The following is a 17,877-nucleotide window of genomic DNA, read 5'->3' as shown; positions in this document are numbered from 1 at the left end:
TATGTATGTAAGTATGTATGTATGTATGTAAGTGGTTTTTTGAGTCAAGGTCTCATCATGTTGTTTAGGCTGGCCTTGAGCAGACTGTAGCTCAGATTGACCTCGAACTTATGACAGTCTTCCTGCCTCAACCTCCCAGGCAGCCTCCCAAATGCTGTAATTACAGTGGACCCTGGACTTATGAACTCAGTTTGTTCACAAGGACTGGTTGTAGCTCTAGTTGGTTGTAAGTCAAGACCATTTTTCCTATACGAAATAATGGAAATACCCATAATGCATTTTTTTGTTTGTTTGGTTTTGGTACTGGGGATCAAACTCAGGACCTTACGCTTGCCAGGCAGGCACTTACACTGCTGAGCTAAATCCCTGGCCCCCATAATGCATTTTGACCGCACAAAGCAGCCCCTAACTAACTTTTTCATGATTAAAAAAAAAAAACTGTATAATGTGCGTAATTAACAAGAAACACCAATAATTTTCCTAGGGTGTTCACCAAAATGTTACAAAATGTGTCTGGCTTACAAGAAACAGTTTCGTACTGTACTCACCATTCAGGTTGAAGTCTTTCGCGGAGGCTGAAATGGAAGGGGGTTGATTAGTGTTTGGAAAGAGAGTCTTCTTTATAGGAACATCAGGAATCCAGCTCTCTGGTGTCCTTTCTCTCCTTGGATGAGCCTGAGCCCAGTAGCACCTGCTTTGGGCTCATGAGGTCTCAATCTTTCGAGAACTAAAAACTGCCTTTTCTTTAACACTGTTTTTATCATGATTTTCTTCTTTAGCTTTTTTGTCTAGCTTTTTGGGGGCCATTTTGTTAGCCATAGTTACATAAAGTACTGACTGAAATCATGTCCACAAACATATATATCTGGGCTCAGACTGATGCTTGTGTATGTTTATATGTGCTTTTCTGGCATCACAAGTCTTTGTTTACAACTGCATAAGCAGCATGTATGTCATGACTCGAGACTTAGGTCTTAAGTTAACCCTAACTTAAACATAATTCACGGTGTTAGTGTATGAGGCTAGTCGTAATTCAAGGGTCCACTGTATGTGCCACTGTATGTGCCACCATGCCCGTCTTATCCTCAGACCTTTTACAACTTTATCTTGAAACAATATCCAGCCTTGCCTAGGCTGGCCTTGGCTTGCTTTGGCCTTCTGAGAAGTAGCTAGAATTATAGGTGATTACCACTGTGGCCAACCCAATCGGTCTTTGGAAATTATTTTGACTAAACATTTGTACTTTCTGTGCTCTCACTTCTCCTTTTGTCTTGCACTATGTTCTTATACTGGTAACGGCTGATTTTACTATTGATCAGATGTTTTGAAATGCCTTCTTGTTTGTTTATTTGCTAGTTGCATTTTTGTACTGGACTCTCCCTTTAAAGTTGGTTGACCACTCACATTTAGTTGCTGAAAGTCCTTTAAAACACCTTGCCACGTGGGCTGTGCTTGTCTGTTGGTGGGTTCTGCTCCAGGTAAATGGGTATCCACTGACTTTTTGGGAGAATATTGCAAGAACTGGTCAGTTTTCTCTGGAATTGTTCCTTTGCCTGGAGATGAATGATCCTTCAGACTGTTGCTGGGATATCTGCTCCCAGTGAGAGTACTGGTCTGGGAGAAGGCAGGGAGAAGGGGGCTGGGCGTCCCTCATCCAGGGTATGGATTCTCACTGAGTCCATCTCAGCCCTGTGCACCAGCCCCACCTCTGTTGTGGCCAGGGTTGCCAATCAGTTCTTCCTAGAGAATAAACCTCCCCAGTCCCACAGTTGAAGCCAGGACCAGGAATAATTTTGAAATGATTGCTCTGTTTTCAGCCTGTGCTTCATCCCTGTTCCTCAGTGCATCTGATTCCTCTACCCTTTCACAGTTCTGTGAGGATCCTCTGGATGATTTGATTCTGTTCTGGCCAGAATCTTTTCCTGGATTGGTTTGGTTTCAACTCCGTGCTCGCCTACCTGCTTTCCATCTTCTCTAGGCTCATAGAAATGTCGTATTCTCGGCTCTCTTCTACTCTCTTCTCTTTGTTCTTGGGCATTTTTCCCTTACCGTATTGTATTAAATTTGAGTCCATTCTTTGTCCCTGGAAGAAGAGAGCAAATGCAAGGTGATGGTTTTCCTAAGAATGGAATTTTGTATTTTCACAACTCAGGGCCTGAGTATGTCATCTTTTAGGGCCTTCCTGTCACTTAGATCTCTTTCCTTGTGTGGCTTGCTGACTTGCAGATACCACCAGTCTGTCCTTGGTCACTTGGTGGCCTTTGGCAACCCTGCCTCTGTGTGGTCCTCAGGTGTCATGAATGCTTTCTGACCACTCTGTCAGCCTGGACCGCTCTGCTGTCTTGGACCTGTCATGCAGCTCACAAGCTCTCCTGTGTCAGTGCAGTGCTTGGCAAGGTGTTATTTGAGAATTCTTCTCTGGTCTTCCAGACTGTGCTTGGTATCTGTGACCTTTGCATAGTGCCCAGGCCTCTTGTGAGTGGCATGTACCTCAGTTATGAGCAGATGAAATACCTGTGTCCCTGGTTAGATGAGATTAAATGGCAAGTCCTTGTCTCATTTATTAATACATCTTCAGTGCCTAGAATAATGCCTGACAGATGTTTTGTAAATGCATATGAGCAGAAGCATGAGTCTCCTTTGTAGCTGAACTCTGACCTTGGGGGTGAAAGGGCTGGGGTGATGTTTGGAGCCAGACCCCCAGGATGCAGAAATTCAAGCACAAGGGGTTTCTTGAACAGAGACTGACATTTGCCAGGGAAGAAGTGGGGAACAGAGATGGGGCCCAGCAAGGTGGGACATAGGGCCAAGCATGTGTGTGCAGGGGCGGGTGGGTACATCCTAGGCTTCTTTGGTGGTCTGAGGACCAAGCTCTCAGCAAAAGCCAATGACAGGAACCCTCAGGGCACCCAGGGCCAGGTGCACTGCATGTGGGGAGGATGTGGGTGAAGTGCCAGTCAAACCCACCCCACACTCCTACCCAGGCAGCACCGTGTCCTGAAGGCCTAGAGTGGAAACGACCAGACATATGGAACCTATGACTGGACTAGTTGCTTAGCCAGACTGCTGTTCTCTGTGTAGCTCCATTTCAAGGGGAAAGCACTCCATTCAGAAGGAACTGCCTAGTGTGGTACTTCGTATACTACTGTAGTCCTCTGTGCTACTGCTTGGCTCGACTGTCCTGTGCTCCATACTCCTATCTGCTTCTCTAACACCCTGCACTTCTGTGCTACTTGGGCGTGCTAGTATATGCTACTACCGCCTGACTCTACTCCTCCCTGACTTTACTGCTCTGGAAGTGTTTCCCAGCCTTTGGTAAATGATGGAGTGTGAAGTCATCCTCTGATGTTCTAGATAACACAGTCTGTTTCCTCTGGCTGTTAAAGTCTGGGAAGTGAACAGGGCTTGTGAGACTCAGGCCAGGATTTTTTACAGATGTAAAGTGAGCAGGAACAGGGAGGAGAGTTCAAGACACTTCTTTTTTTTTAAATTGGTACCGGGGATCAAATTCATGACCGCCTGCTTGCAAGGCAGGTGCTTATGCCGCTGAGCTAAATCCCCAGCCCCGACACTTCTATTTTGTACATTTTGCCATAGCCAGAAGGGTACATTTGCTTATTTCACAGAGAGGTGTAGAAATGCTTGGTAAATCATTGAGACTTCATTTTAGAGATGAAAGACACCTTAGAGTTCATCAGGTTGGGCCTTGCATGCAGATGTGGGATGCATGCACTAAAAGCTCAGCTTCAAAGATCCTGGTTTTCTGCTGCAGGACAGACAATGCGGTGAAGAACCACTGGAATTCCACTATCAAGAGGAAGGTGGACACAGGAGGCTTTCTGAGTGAATCCAAAGACTGCAAGCCCCCTGTGTACTTGCTGCTGGAGCTGGAGGACCAGGATGGCCAGCAGGGTGCCCAGCCCACAGAAGACCAGGTGAGGCATCTCTCTACCATGCAGCCTCTGGCTTGCACTCCAGGTTGCTTGCTTTGTCTTGTTGTGTGTTTATCTGAAACTATCGAATTGAACACCTTGTCCACAGTTGCTTGCTAGTGTTGGCCACACGGTCTAACTGTGGCTGTGTGTTTGGAGGGCCTTTCCCTGTGACATACTTCTGTGCCTGACTGCCTATTGGGCAAGGGTGATCGAGTAGTGTGATAGGCAATGTTGAGACCCAGCCCAAGGAGGGACCCCCTTCTCACCTATTTCTATACCTAAAACTGAAAATGTCTTGCCATTAAAAAGAAAAACCCAAGTGTTGGATGAGCATTTGCCTAGCATATTCAGGCCTTGGGTTTGATCCTCAGTGCCACCAACAAAAGAAAAACCAAATTAGGTTTATTGAGATAATTTACATACAGTAATAAAATTCATGCATTTTAGTGTACAGTTGGGTGTTATAACAAAAATATATACGTGTGTTTGTAACTGTCACCAAATCACAACATAAAATATTACCAGCATCCCAGAACTTTCTTGTGTTCTTTTTTACCGTCCTTTTTCTGATTTGTTTTCTCTCTTTTGATTTCGCCTTTTTAGATGGCATACATTTATAATTCTTTAAAAAAAAAACCAATATATGTTGATTAACGTTCCCCTTTCCATATTCCAGAACAAACTATATTTTTAATTTTTTTGTTTGTTTGTTCTGTTTTTCTTGACACTAGGGATCGAACTCACTACCTTGCACTTGCCAGGCAGGCGCCTGTGCCGCTGAGCTAAGTCCCTGGCCCTTTAATGATTCTTGAGTGATTTTTTTGTTGTTGTTGATTTGTTTTGGTTTCTTTTTCTTTCTCTTTTCTTCTTTTCCTTTTCCTTTCTTTGGCGGTCCAGTCCAGTCCAGTCCAGTTAGGCTGGCCTGGAACTTGCAGCATGCTCCATTCCTCTTACTGTACCCTGCTGAAAGGTTATATAATATATTTGCTTGTATTTCTTGTTTTTCCAGTTTTAGTGAATTTCTTGATTCCCTGGTATGAATGTAACCTCAGTAACAAGATGAAATAGTAGCAGGAGAGTTAAGGTGAAAGTCACATAACTCCATCCTTTAGTCCCTGCTCCCTGTGAGTCCTCTTACCAAAGGAGTCTGTTTCTGACAGTCTCTTGGGTGTCTAGGTGGTGTGCTTTCTATGAGATTTTCCTGGTAGAAGAAAAAAATGTCCTTTCTACAGAGAGAGCAAGGGTCTCAGCAAGCATAAAGTCTTGTGGCTGGAGAAGACAGGTCTTCTTTGGCTCTAAGAATCCCCCTTTGCTGTAAGTCAGTTTACTGACCTGGCAGTTGCTACACGTATTTTGCAGTGCTGTCTGGAGTGTGGGCCCTGCTGGGCTGGACCGCGCCATACACCAGGACCCTGAGCACAGTGGGTGTCTGTTCCTGGTTTTTTTTTTTTCCTTATCCATTTTATTCAAACATGAAAAGAAAGAAAGAAAGAAAAGAAAACTAAAAAATTTAAAGTACTTCAATCAGGGGTAACAGTGGTGTATATACATTGCACATTGTCATCCCCCAGATCATTCGTCCAGAGCACAAGACATTTGCCTTCAGTTGTCCAAACAATACTGGTACAAATCTTACTCTTCAGCAAACTCAGGGAAATCAGTGGTATAACTATCTTAATTATTTTTTATGTACATATCTATACATATATACATGTTTTTTCTTTCATTTTGTCACACTAATGGAACACTATGATGTTTACACATGTGTCTTATTTATTTCACTGAGGATGTTCTCAAGGTGCATCCATTTACCTATAAAACTGTCTAGTTTATCATTCTTTATCTCTGAGTAGTACTCCATTGTATAAAAATACCACATTTTTAAAAATCTATTCCTGTGGTGGGCATTTAGGTTATTTCTAAGACCTGGCTGTTCATAAACTGTGCTGCTGTAAACATGGACATGCATATATCACTGTGGTATGATGTTTTTAATTCTTTTGGGAAGGTACCCAGATGGGGAGTAGCTGGTCAAATGGGACCTCTAATCCTAGTTTTTTGAGGAATCTCTACATGGATTTCCACAGTGGTTGCACAGTCTACACTCCCATGAACAGCATTTGTTATTGATTGATTTTTTGATACTAGCTATTCTTCCGGGGTAAGGTGGAATCTCAGTGTTTTTTTCTTTTTTCTTTTTAATCGGTGCCGGGGATCGAACTCACGACCGCCTGCTTGCAAGGCAGGTGCTTATGCCGCTGAGCTAAATCCCCAGCCCCTCAGTGTTTTTTTTTTTTTTTTTTTTTTTTTTTAAAGTTTTTAATTTTTAAAGTTTTTTTTTTGGTATCAAGGATCAAACTTGTGACATTGTGCTTGCCAGACAGGAACTTATACCACTGAGCTAAATCCCTGGCCCCTCAGTGTTGTTGTAATTTGCATCTTTCGAATGACCAGTGATGTTGAACATTTTTTCCTGCATTTATTTGCTGTTTATATTTTTTCATCTGAGAAGTGTGTATGCATCTCAGATACCCATTTTTGAATTGGGTCTTTAAATCTGGGAAGACTGAATTTTTTGAGTTCTTTATATGTTCTTAATAGTAATCCTTTGTCTGAGGACATTTTTTCCCATGTTGTGGGTTGTCTCTTCACTCTGTTGGTGGTTTCTCTTGCTGTGCAAAGCTTTTTAATAAGATGCGATCCCAGCTGTTGATTCTTTGTGATAGTTCCAGTGCAATCTGAGTTTTGTTCATAAAGTCTTTACCTACACCAGTATCTTTAAGAGTTTTACCTATCCTATCTTCCAGCAGATTTACTGTTTCTGTTTTAATATTATGATCTTTGATCCATTCTGATTTTAGTTTAGTACATGGTAAAAGAGATGGGTCCAGTTTTAATCTAGCACCATTTATTAAAGAGGCTATCTTTCTTCCGTTAATGTGTTTGGCACCTTTGTCAAAGGTAAGGTGGCTTAGTGTGTCTGCAGTTGTTTCTGCATCTTCTAATCTATTCACTGATCTTTAGGTTTTTTTTTTTTTTTTTTTTTTTTTTTTTTTGCCAGTGCCACACTGTTTTTATCACAGTTGCTTTATAGTCTCTTCTGTATTGCTATATTCTATATTGCTGGGTCTCTTCTGGTTCTGGTTAAATTTTTGGTTATTTTCTCTAATTCTTTGAGATATGCTATTGGAATTTAGATTGAGATTGCATTGAATCTGTGTAACAGTTTTGGAAGTATGGCCATTTTCATTATATTTATTTTTCCTATCCAAGAGCTAGGGATAGGGGCCGGGGATTTAGCTCAGTGGCATAAGCGCCTGCCTTGCAAGCGCGCAGTCGTGAGTTCGATCCCCAGTACCAAAAAAAAAAAAAAAAAAAAAAGGAAAAAGGAAAATCAAGAGCACAGGGTATCTATTTTCTAATATCCTTTTCAATCTTCCTTTTCAGTATACTGTAGTTTTCAATGTAGAGGACTTTTTACATTCTTTTTTTAGATTGATTCCTAGGTATTTTGGTTTTTTGGTTGCTATTATAAAAGGTATCATTTCCCTCTCAGTGAGTTTGTTTATTCATGTATAAGAAGGCTATTGATTTTTGAGTGTTGACTTTGTGACCATCTATGTTACTGAATTTGCTTATTAAATCTAGAAGTCTTCTAGTGGAGTTTTGGGGGTCTTCTAAATAGAGTATCATGTCATCTGAAAATAACGGCAGTTTAAATTCTTCCTTTCCTATCTTTATTCCTTTTATTTCTCTTATCTAATTGCTCCTGCTAAAGTTTCCAGGACTATGTTGAATAAGATTGGAGATAGTGGTCATCCTTGTCTTGTTAGTACTTGTTTTATATAGCTGAGTGCACTGGTATTTGTTGCATATATATTTGATTTTTATCTCTTCCTGTTGGATTGTTCCCTTTACAAGGATGTAGTGACCTTCTTTATCCCCCTTAATCAGTCTTGGCTAGAAATTCACTGTCTGCAAACAGAATAGCTATCCCTGCCTTTTCTGGATTCCTATTGCATTGGAGTATTGTTTTCCATCTTTTTACTTTCAGTTAATGAATTTCTTTTTTAATTAAATATGTTTCTTGTATGCAACATATTGTTGGATCTTGCTCTTGATCCATTCTGCCAGTCTGTGTCTTTTGACTGGTGAAATAAGACTATTAACATTGATGGTTAAAACTGCTATGTATTGATTTATCATTGTCATGTTATTTTCCTGTTGTTGGATTACCCCCTCCCCACTTCCTTCCAACTGTTTACTTCTCCTGGTAGATTCCTTCTGTTAGGGTTCATGGAGCTGTGGTCTTATTATCTCTTTCTAGAATGTCCTTCAGAACATTTTGGAGTGCTGGTTTGGTGGTCATAAATTTCTCAGATGTTCTTTGTCAAGGAGGTATCATTTCTCCCTCAATTTTGAAAGACAGTTTTATGGGATACATCAATCTGGATTGAAAGTTGTTTTCCTTTAGAACTTGGAGTACTTCATTCCAAGTTTTCCTTCACTTGAGAGTTTGTGCCGAGAAGTCAGCTGTGATTCTGATGGGCTTTCCTTTGTAAGTAATTTGTTTCTTTTCCCTAACAGCTTTTAAGGTTCTATTCTTGTGTTGAATTTCTGGAATTTTGACTATGACGTGCCTGGCTATAGATTTTTTTTTTTTTTGATCATTACTAATTAAGAGTTCTATATGCCTCACTTGTTTGCATGTCAAATTCTTTTTCTCTACCAGGAAATTTTCTGTAACGATGTTGTGAGCATGTTTTTAATGTCACTTGTGGTATCTCCTGCTTATTCACTGACTCCAATTAATCTTAAATTATTATTCTTTGTCTTATCTAGCAGCTGCTGGATTGATGTCTCATGGTCCCTTGCTAGTTTTGAGAAATTTTTCTTTTCCTGGTCGCTAACTGCAAGCCTGTCTTCAGTATCTGCGATCCTGTCCTCACATTGGCCTAATCTGCTTTGAATACTTTCAGTGGAGTTTTTATTCTCCTGGATGTCTGCTTGAATCTGCTTTATGGATTCCATTTGTTTCCTATGCTGTTCTTCCATAATTTGCTTAAGCTTGTCTATTTTTTTGTTTGTGTCTGCACTAATATCGCTAAGCAAGGTGTGTGTTTTGGTAATCTCTGTAGTTATTTGAGAGATTATTTCTGATTCCATATTTTTCAGAGTCTTATTCAGTTTTGATTTGTTGTTACCGCTTCAGAGGGACCTGGTGGGGGGTTTCCTGATTGTCCCACCTCATTGCCCCTGGGTTTGCCTTTGGTGAACTGGATGTCTGGGGTTGCATCTTAAGTGTCTTCTCATTTCTTTTTTAGTTTAATTCTTGGGGTGATCTTGTACATTGCCTATGGTGGGTTGCTTTACTGTTGACATTTAGGACACTTAGATGCTTACTTCTTTGAGGTATCTCCCAGGTATAGCTGTTGGAAGATCTTACCTCTTACAGTCTGCTGGAGGTGAAAAGTTGCTGCTTGTCTGGCCTAGTCCCTGGTTCTTTGGCATTGTGCCCCAGCATTTTCTGTGACCCTTAGTTAATCTCAGTCATGGGTTATCAGGGCCAACAGCTGTTTAGAACAATTTATGTCAGTTTTGGCTATAGTGGTACCAATAGCATCAAACACAGCCTATAAAACAACAAACTGAGCTAACCCTTAATTTGAAACCTTTAACTGTATGAACTAGGTTTGTGATTATATGACAGAATGTAAAACCAACCAGATAAGTCTAAGGACTACGTAAGGCTGTAATGTTTCAATTTTGCCCTCAAGGTTAAAATTTAAAATGGATTAAGGAGGTAATAGAGAAGTGGAAAAAGAGAAAGAGATTATGAGTAAGGCTGGAGGACAAAGATGGGTCCCACCAGCTTGGGGAAACCGGTGCAAAACACTGTAAGAAAAGAGGGAAAGAGAGAAATGGTAGAGTAACACAGACCCACAGCCACAGAGAGGTTAGGAGCCACTGTCACTCACACACACACACACGCACACACACACACACAGAAACAGAAATTAAAAAAAAAAAACTGAATAAAACAAAAAAGCGAGTCCACTTCCAGGATTCCCTCTGGGTTTACTGTAGACAGCCTGTGAAGGCAGAGTCCTGAATTGTGCCACCTGTGTTCCAGTAAGCCAGCTCTTGCTGTGTGGCGGGGTAGTAGATACCTCCGCAGGCCTGCGCTCGCCACAGTGCAGGCAGTTTCCACGGTCCGTGCCCAGCCAGGAGCTGCTGGTGCCGGGCTTATCTGGCCAGGCACCAAAATGGCTCCCGGCCGGTCTCTGTCTGCATCAGGAGCTGAGTCCTCTGCGCTCACCACCAGTCAGTGCAGTCCTCCATGTCTGCTGCCGTGTATGCAGGAGCCTCTGGGGTCGCCAGCCGCCACCATCACCGGGACTGTGCGTCCCCAGGTTCCTCTCACGCAGTGAGTCCGGCTCCAGGCCGAGGCACTGCCACTTACCACCTTCTTCTTCGTTGAAGTTTCTCTTTTTATTCTCTCTCTAAGCTTCAGTTCACGCTTCAGATTTTCCTGGGTCCAGGGGACCCACTTCCCTCCTCCTTGTCTTCCTCACAGTGCCGTACTCCAGCGTCTGGACGGTGACTCTCGGAGAGGCTGCTTTCTCTGCCCCACTGCTCGCCATCATCCCCTGTTCCTGGTTTGATCCCAGCCTTATCACATTGCTCACCAGCATCAGTTCAGTGATTCTCTTGTGCTGTTTATTTAACTAGTTCCTTATTAATAAACATAAAGGTCATTTCTGATTTTGCTATTAGAAACAAAAGGTTTTTTTGTTATTTTATGACAAATCCCTAAAGATAGACAGACGCATTATGGGAAAAGGAAAAAAAAAAAACAAAACACATTTTGGTAATTGCCTGCTATGACTATTAATGTGTGTATGGGACTGCCCCAGGTTTCCCTATATACTGATCAGTGATTGGTATTATGAAATTATTTCCTGTGCTTCAAAAGTAGTACATGTTGCAAGTTTGAGACTAGTCTGGGCTACAAAGTGAGCTCAAGGCCAGCCTAAACTGCATAGAGACCCTGCCTCAAAAAGCTAGGGGAAAAAAAAAAAAAAAAAAAAAAAGAAAAAGCACACGTGGAGGTAGTGGCACATGCCTTTAGTCACAGCTATTAGGGAGGCTGAGGCAGGAGGATTCCAAGTTGAAAGCCAATCTGGGCTACTTAGACCCTGTCTCAAACAAAAAGTAGTATGTGGTCACTGTAAAATAATAAATTATAGAATATATTTACCAACATTTGTTAGTAGGGTTAATAAGTTTATAACAAGGTTATATCCTCCAACTTTTTATTTTGCTTTTTGAGACAGACTCACTGTGCAGTTTAGGCTGGCCTTAAGCTCACTTTGTAACCCAGACTGGTCTCAAACTTATAAAGGTCCTCCTGTCTCAGCCTCCCCAAGTCCTGGAATTACAAGGGTATGCCAGCACACCTGAGTCCACAGCTGTTTCTGTAATAGAGTTTTTTTCACTTTTCTTTCTTTTTTTTTTTTTTTGTAATTTTTATTTTACAGAAAAGAAAACCAAGCAAAATAAAACAGTAAAACCAATCAAAACAAAACAGTGTGACATAGGATTTTATAACAAGATAATAGGAAAGCAACAGTGGCTACCATAATGCCTCTAGTTTCTTCAAAATAGCTGCCCATTGCCTTCAGACATAGAGAAGTCTAACAACCAATAAAAACAAAACAATGAGTGCAGTACAGGTTTTCAAAACAAGATAATATCTTTAAAATAGCTGCTTATGCCACTAGGTATAATAAATCAAACAAGACAAAACAGAATAAAACCCAACCAAATAAAACAATGAAAATGATATAGGACTTTAAAACAAGATAATAGGGAATTAACAGTGGCCACCACCCTCAGAAGGAAGGAGATCCCCCCTAGATGCTACATTGCATACTGTTACCTAAATAGATGATCAGACTGCCATCTTTAGGCCTTCGAAGTCAACGAAACACTACACACTACAAAGTGTGTATTACGTTGTATTTTACTTTAATAGCTCTCGTCTCAGCCTGTGTTTCTCTATAGACAGTTGCTTACAGAGGTGAGGTGGGGGAGACGACCTTTGCTTTTCTTGTCACTCATCCTGCATGCTGGGAGGGGCTGGCATCTGGTTATCCTCCCCGTGGCCCGCACATGGCGCTGACTCACAGCGGGCGCCTGGCTTCTTGTTCTCCTCCCGGGCCTGTGAATGGCCTTTTTCACTTTACTTGAGCACGTCGTAATCAGTCTCCTCTGATTATGGAGCATCTGTCACATTTCCTCGATGCTGCAACAAACATCCTTGTTCAGAGTCTTCCTGTATGTACTCACCTGTGCGTGTGGTTAGTTTTATAGATGTGGAAAGTCAAGTAATGGATTGTGTCCAGGGCACAGGAAGTTTTCAGAGCATCTCTAAATTGCTGCCCGAGGGCGCTTTTTTTCCCTAAGCATGATAACAGGGCTGCTCATGTCCTGCACTGTGAGTGCTGACCGTGGCTGTGTGAAACATCTTCGCCAGATTCATGAGCAACAAATGCTGTCATTGTAATTTTAACTCTTTTGAGTTGATCATCTTTATTTTTTCTCAGCTTTATTATCATTGGCAAAATTTTATATATTAGTAACATGTACAGTGTGATTTTTTTTTTTTTTTGTACATACACAATGCGACGTTTTGAGTTTCATTTGAGTAGTGAGTATAATTTTCTTTAAAGTGTTGATTCTTTTTTTAATGATTTTTGTTTTGTTTTTGGGTTTTTGAGGTAAGGTCTCACTATGTAGTTCAGGCTGGCCTTGATGTCACTGTGTAATCCAGGTTGGCTTCGCACTCTTGGCAATTCTGTCTCAGCCTCCCCAGTGCTGTGATTACAGGTATATGCCATCATACTGGCCTTTTTTTTTTTGGTGGGGTTAGGGAATGCTGGGGGAAGGGCTGGGAACTGTACCCAGGGTTTTCTTACTGAGCTATATTCCCAAATTTTTTGTTTGTTTGTTTGTTGAGACAAGATTTCATTGTGTAGTCCAGGTTGGCCATGAACTCACTGTGCAGCCCAGGGTGGTCTTGAACTTGTGGCAATCTCCCTGCCTCAGCCTCTCATGTGCTGGGATTACAGCCACATATTTTTATTTTGAGACAGGGTCTCATTAAATTACTGGACCTGGGCTCAAACTTGTGATCCTTTTATCTCATCCTCACAGAGCATTTGGATGGCAGGCGTGGTTGCCTTAAGTGGTTGCCTTCTTTTTTCTTGATTGTTAAATATATTTCCACTGTTTGTGAAGGATATCATTCCATTATGTATAAACTGTTTTTTCCCTGTTTGTTTGTGGCATCCTCTTTCCTTTATGATAGGTAGAAAGGTATAGTTTACATGTAGTATAAGTTATCCTCTACTACTGGGAGGCTGTTGAGTCTATTACATGGTCACTTAGCCACTACTACAGTTAATACAGAATATTCTCCCTGACCAGTGGCACAACCCTAAAACCTTGGCTATTCAGGAGGCAGAGGCAGAAAGATTGTAACTTTGAGGCCATCCTGGGTAACTTAAAAGACTTTGTCTCAAAGTAAAAAAGGACTAGGGTATGTTTTTGGGTTCTACCTCAGCAGAACACTTGCCTAGCATATGTAAGGCCTGAGGTTGAGTCCACCAAAGGAGAGAGAAAGACACGAAACATTTTCATCAGTCTCACACAGAATTCCAGTGGGTAGCATATGGTCACCCACCCCTTCTGTTCTTTCCTGGGCAACCAGTTGCCTGTTTTCTGTTTCTGTAGTATCTCTTGTCTTTGCAAGAATGTATACATTTGGAACCAGATGGTGCTCTTGTGTGTTTCTCTTTTGTTAATACACTCAATTCATTCATGTTGTGTCTTACTTTTCTCTTTGATGAGACAAGATACCTGACATGCAGAGCTGAAGAGGATTGTTCTTTATTTCTTCTTTTTCTGTCATAGAATCCATAGTAAGGATTGATAAAGTTGCAGGAAGATACATGCTCTACTGGGTTTGTTGGTTTTTAAAATTTGGCAGTTATTTTATTGTTCCCTTTCTATGTTTTACTTTTATGTATCTGAGCCATCTGAGAAACTTCCTACTTGAATACCTTAGCAGGATTTTCTAAGAATAAGGTTATTTTACTCACTTACATAACCATAGTATAAGTGTTCAGGGACTTCAGCATTAATTCTGGGCTTTTTTTGAGACGGAGTGTTGCTGTGCAGTTCAGGGTGGCCTCAAACTCAGCAGAGCCTCCTGAGTGCTGGGATGTTACAGGCATTCGCTGCCACATCTGGCTTAATTCTGGACTTTGGTCTCATCCACAGTCCATGTACCATATTCCCCCCCCAGCCCAGATCTGATACTGTCTTTAGTATCCTGTCTCTTGTCTCGTGATACTGATACATTTTGGACTGTACAGTATGGCCATTATTAGCTGGAAAGTACTGTAGTCTGGTTTTTTTTTTTTTTTTGTACTGGAGATTAAACTCATGGTCTCATGCTTGCCAGGCAAAGTGCTTATGCTGTTGAGCTAAATCCCCAGCCCTAGTTTAACCATTGTTATAGCAAAAATGTACAAACTGTGTGCCCTTGTGTCTAACAGGGAAACCTTGTGACCAGCTGGCCTCCGGCGCCCTCTGCCATGAAGGAAGAGGAGGGCAGTGAGGAGGAAGCTTCCACTGCCGCCGCTGCTAAGGAGCAGGATCCTGTCCCTGCAGAGCTGGATGCAGTGCACACACCAGAGCCATTGGAATTCCCCAAGCAGGAAGACCAGGAGGGCTCCTCACCGGATATCAGCCTGCCTTACAAGTGGGTGGTGGAGGCGGCGAACCTCCTTATCCCTGCTGTGGGCACCAGTTTCTCTGAAGCCCTGGACTTGATTGAGTCGGTAAGTTGGTCACCTCATAATGGACACAGGGCACCCCCGGTCCGGAGTGTTGCTCTCACAGACCTGCATCCTTTCTCTCCCTTTGTCATTTTGTTACTTTACCAACCCTCTGTGGATTATACAGCCCCGGGAAAGCCTGGGACACAGACGAGCCGCTGTGCAGTCCTTGCCCTCAGAGAGCTCCCAGGGTGAGCAGCAGGGCATGTGGAGCACATCCAGCCTTACGGGCCACTGCAAGGGCAGCTGCACAGGAGAGCAGTGTTTGTGGCAACGCAGTGCACTTGATTGGATTCCCTGGAGAGGCGCACAGAAGTGCTAGGGATTGGACTGGATCCTGGAGGGACCAGTGGGTTTGGCTATGCAGGGTGAGCAGGCTGAGGCCATGCTTTGGTTACTGCACTAGCCCTTTCTGGAGAGCTAGTTGGAGCCGCACCTCTTAGTCAGTCATAGTGTGGCATTTCTTTAGCCCAGCGCCAGCCCCGACACCCTGGTTCAGAGCAGCAGCTGTTCGGGATTCCTGTCTGCAGCAGCCACAGCCCTTGCAGAAACCTGCTGTCATCCCCTGCAGCATCTTTCTAGGTAGTTCTTGTAGGATAATGTTTCTGAGTCATTAGGTTTTATCCCCAGGACCTTCCAGGGGTTGGGATGTGAACCTCAAATCAGCCCTGCCCTGAGCTGGTCTCCACCCTTAGGAATGGACCCTGAGGCCATGACACATCCCAGGCACCAGAAATTGCTGCTGGGATCTAGATCTGTGCCTTCCTTGCAGCGCCAGGGTGGAGGCGGTTCCAGAAACCTGTGGGCTTGCCCTGTAATTTCCAGGATAAAGGTGGAAAGACTGAGGTGACTCTAGGTTTGTTCCTAGAAGCTTCGAGCAGGTTCCTTGGTGTGAAAGTGGGATGTCATGGGTACTGGAAACATCCTAACCTCTGTATCTGGGCAGGACCCAGATGCCTGGTGTGACCTGAGTAAGTTCGACCTTCCCGAGGAACCTTCTGCAGAGGGCAGCATCGCCAGCAGCCCCATGCAGCCCCAGGTTTCGCAGCAGCAGCAGGCACTGCCAGCACGCCAGCCGGCCTCCTCGGGGCCTAGTGTGACCGAGTACCGCCTGGACGGCCACACCATCTCGGACCTGAGCCGCAGCAGCCGGGGCGAGCTCATCCCTATCTCCCCCAGCACTGAGGTCGGGGGCTCAGCTATTGGCACACCGCCCTCTGTGCTCAAGCGGCAGAAGAAGCGGCGTGTGGCCCTGTCCCCTGTTACGGAGAACAGTGCCAACCTGTCATTTCTGGACTCTTGTAACAGCCTCACCCCCAAGAGCACGCCTGTCAAGACCCTGCCCTTCTCACCCTCCCAGGTATGGAGGCCTCCGTGTGGCCACTCCTGTGGTTGGTCCCCAGACCCCAGTGTTTAGCCAGGTCCTGACACACGTGATACACATAATTTAGGATTAATTGAGCACTTTTTATGTGCTCGGGCCTGTGCTCAGAGCTGGGACCAGGGATGAGCAAATCCAGACCTGGCGCTGCTCTTGTGGAGCTTACACTCCATCTTAAGACCTAGACAGAGGTGGGCAGCGGTGAAGGGAGGCTCCCAGCTCAGCCCCAGGAGAAGGAGAGGAACGCCTTACACTGAGGCAGCAGCAGGCAGGCGAGGGCCAGGGACAGAAGCAAGAGCGCTGAGTCTCACTTGTTGGAAGAACCCAGGCTTGATCGCCTGCTCACAGCAGCTTTGGCTGAGCAGAGCTGCAGTGGCGTGGCCCTGCCCTTAGATAGGTAGTCTGTGCTGGGGACAGGCTCGTGGTACAGTTGACAGACTGGAGTGTGGGAAGCATGGTTGTGGCAGCAGCCGCTGGGTCAGTTGCTGGGTTCTGGGTTTGCTCCAGGAGCTCTCTCAAGCATGTGGGGCAGCAGGCAGACTCAGGAAGGAGCCAGGCGGGTGCTCAGGCTTCCGCAGAGGCGTCTGATTTGCTCCGTGGCTTGGAGCTGAGGTGAGACGTGAAGCAGGGGAGAGAGTAGAGGGGAGACGCGAGTGGGGCTGGCAGTGGGGTTGACGGTGGAGGCCTAGGTTATAACGAGGGTCGTGACTGCCTTTGCAGTAGTTGTAGGGGACTCTGGGCAGAGGCTGTGGATGTAGGCGAGCCCCTCAGTGACGTGGTGCCTGAGGTCCTCTGCTGTGGAGGGATCGGGTCTGGCCTGCAGTATTTCTGAGGGAACCCTGTTTACTGGGCCCCTAACCAGGTTACCACAGGATGGCTTGGACAACTGAGGTGTATTTTCTCACACCTCTGGGGGCGGGAAGCCCAAGGTCAAGGTTTTGGCAGCCTTGGGTTCTTCTGAGGCCCCTTTTCTGGGATCGTAGATGGCCTTTACCCATCCTGTCTTCTCATGGTCCTCCTTTTGCGACTGTCTACTTTCCCTTATTTTACTGTCTTCTGAGGAGGACACCAGTCATATTGGGTAGGGCCTACCCTGATGACTTCATTTTAAATCAAGTATTTTAACTATCCCCATTTCCAAATCCAGCCCAGCACCTTTCTGAGGTACTGGAGTTTGTGACTCCCAAGTAGGAATCTGAGAGGATCATGGTTGAGAGGATCATGCCCTCTGAGGGCAGGCTGCTGGCTGGAGCTACACAGTTAGCTGAGCCAGAAGAATCAGAAGTTCATTATGGCCAACCTAGGCCTGCATGTGCCAGACACTGCCTGGTGGGGACCTGAGGCTACAAGGGCTCTCTGAGCTGGTGACAGCGGGTCAGTGATATTACTGCAGGTTGTCTCTGGATTTCAGCCTCCCCTCCAGTGCCCAGTGCAGAACCTAAATCTCTGCTGTTTTCCTGTAACGGGGGAGTGCAGTAGTGCTCGTGTCTCTGGATTTGTGGGGCTGAGATACTCTGTTAGGTGCTGAGCATGGTGCAGGCAGGTGTTCCCTAAGTATTGTGTCACCTCAAACCCTGGGTGCTGGCTTTCCATCCCTGGGAAAGGAATGCTTTCAGAGCCAGCTGTCTTTGTTTATCACTCTGTGGCAACAGTG

General features: G+C 44.2%; 1 protein-coding gene across 1 annotated transcript in view; it reads left to right on the top strand.

The window, feature by feature from the left end:
* Mybl2 (MYB proto-oncogene like 2) overlaps positions 1-17,877 on the top strand; it is a 37,994-nt gene that overhangs the window by 13,542 nt on the left and 6,575 nt on the right. Inside the window, exons 6-8 of the mRNA XM_003467665.3 lie at positions 3,773-3,935; positions 14,561-14,845; positions 15,789-16,202. Coding sequence (XP_003467713.1) covers positions 3,773-3,935; positions 14,561-14,845; positions 15,789-16,202 — 862 coding nt within the window. The remainder of the gene's footprint in view (positions 1-3,772; positions 3,936-14,560; positions 14,846-15,788; positions 16,203-17,877) is intronic.

The sequence above is a fragment of the Cavia porcellus genome, unplaced genomic scaffold, assembly GCF_034190915.1.
Source record: "Cavia porcellus strain 051 isolate PalLab524CR breed Dunkin Hartley unplaced genomic scaffold, mCavPor4.1 scaffold_5, whole genome shotgun sequence".
In the NCBI taxonomy this organism is placed as follows: Eukaryota; Metazoa; Chordata; class Mammalia; order Rodentia; family Caviidae; genus Cavia; species Cavia porcellus.
The sequence above is the reverse complement of the archived record's forward strand: the minus strand, read 5'-3'. Positions and strand labels throughout refer to the sequence as shown.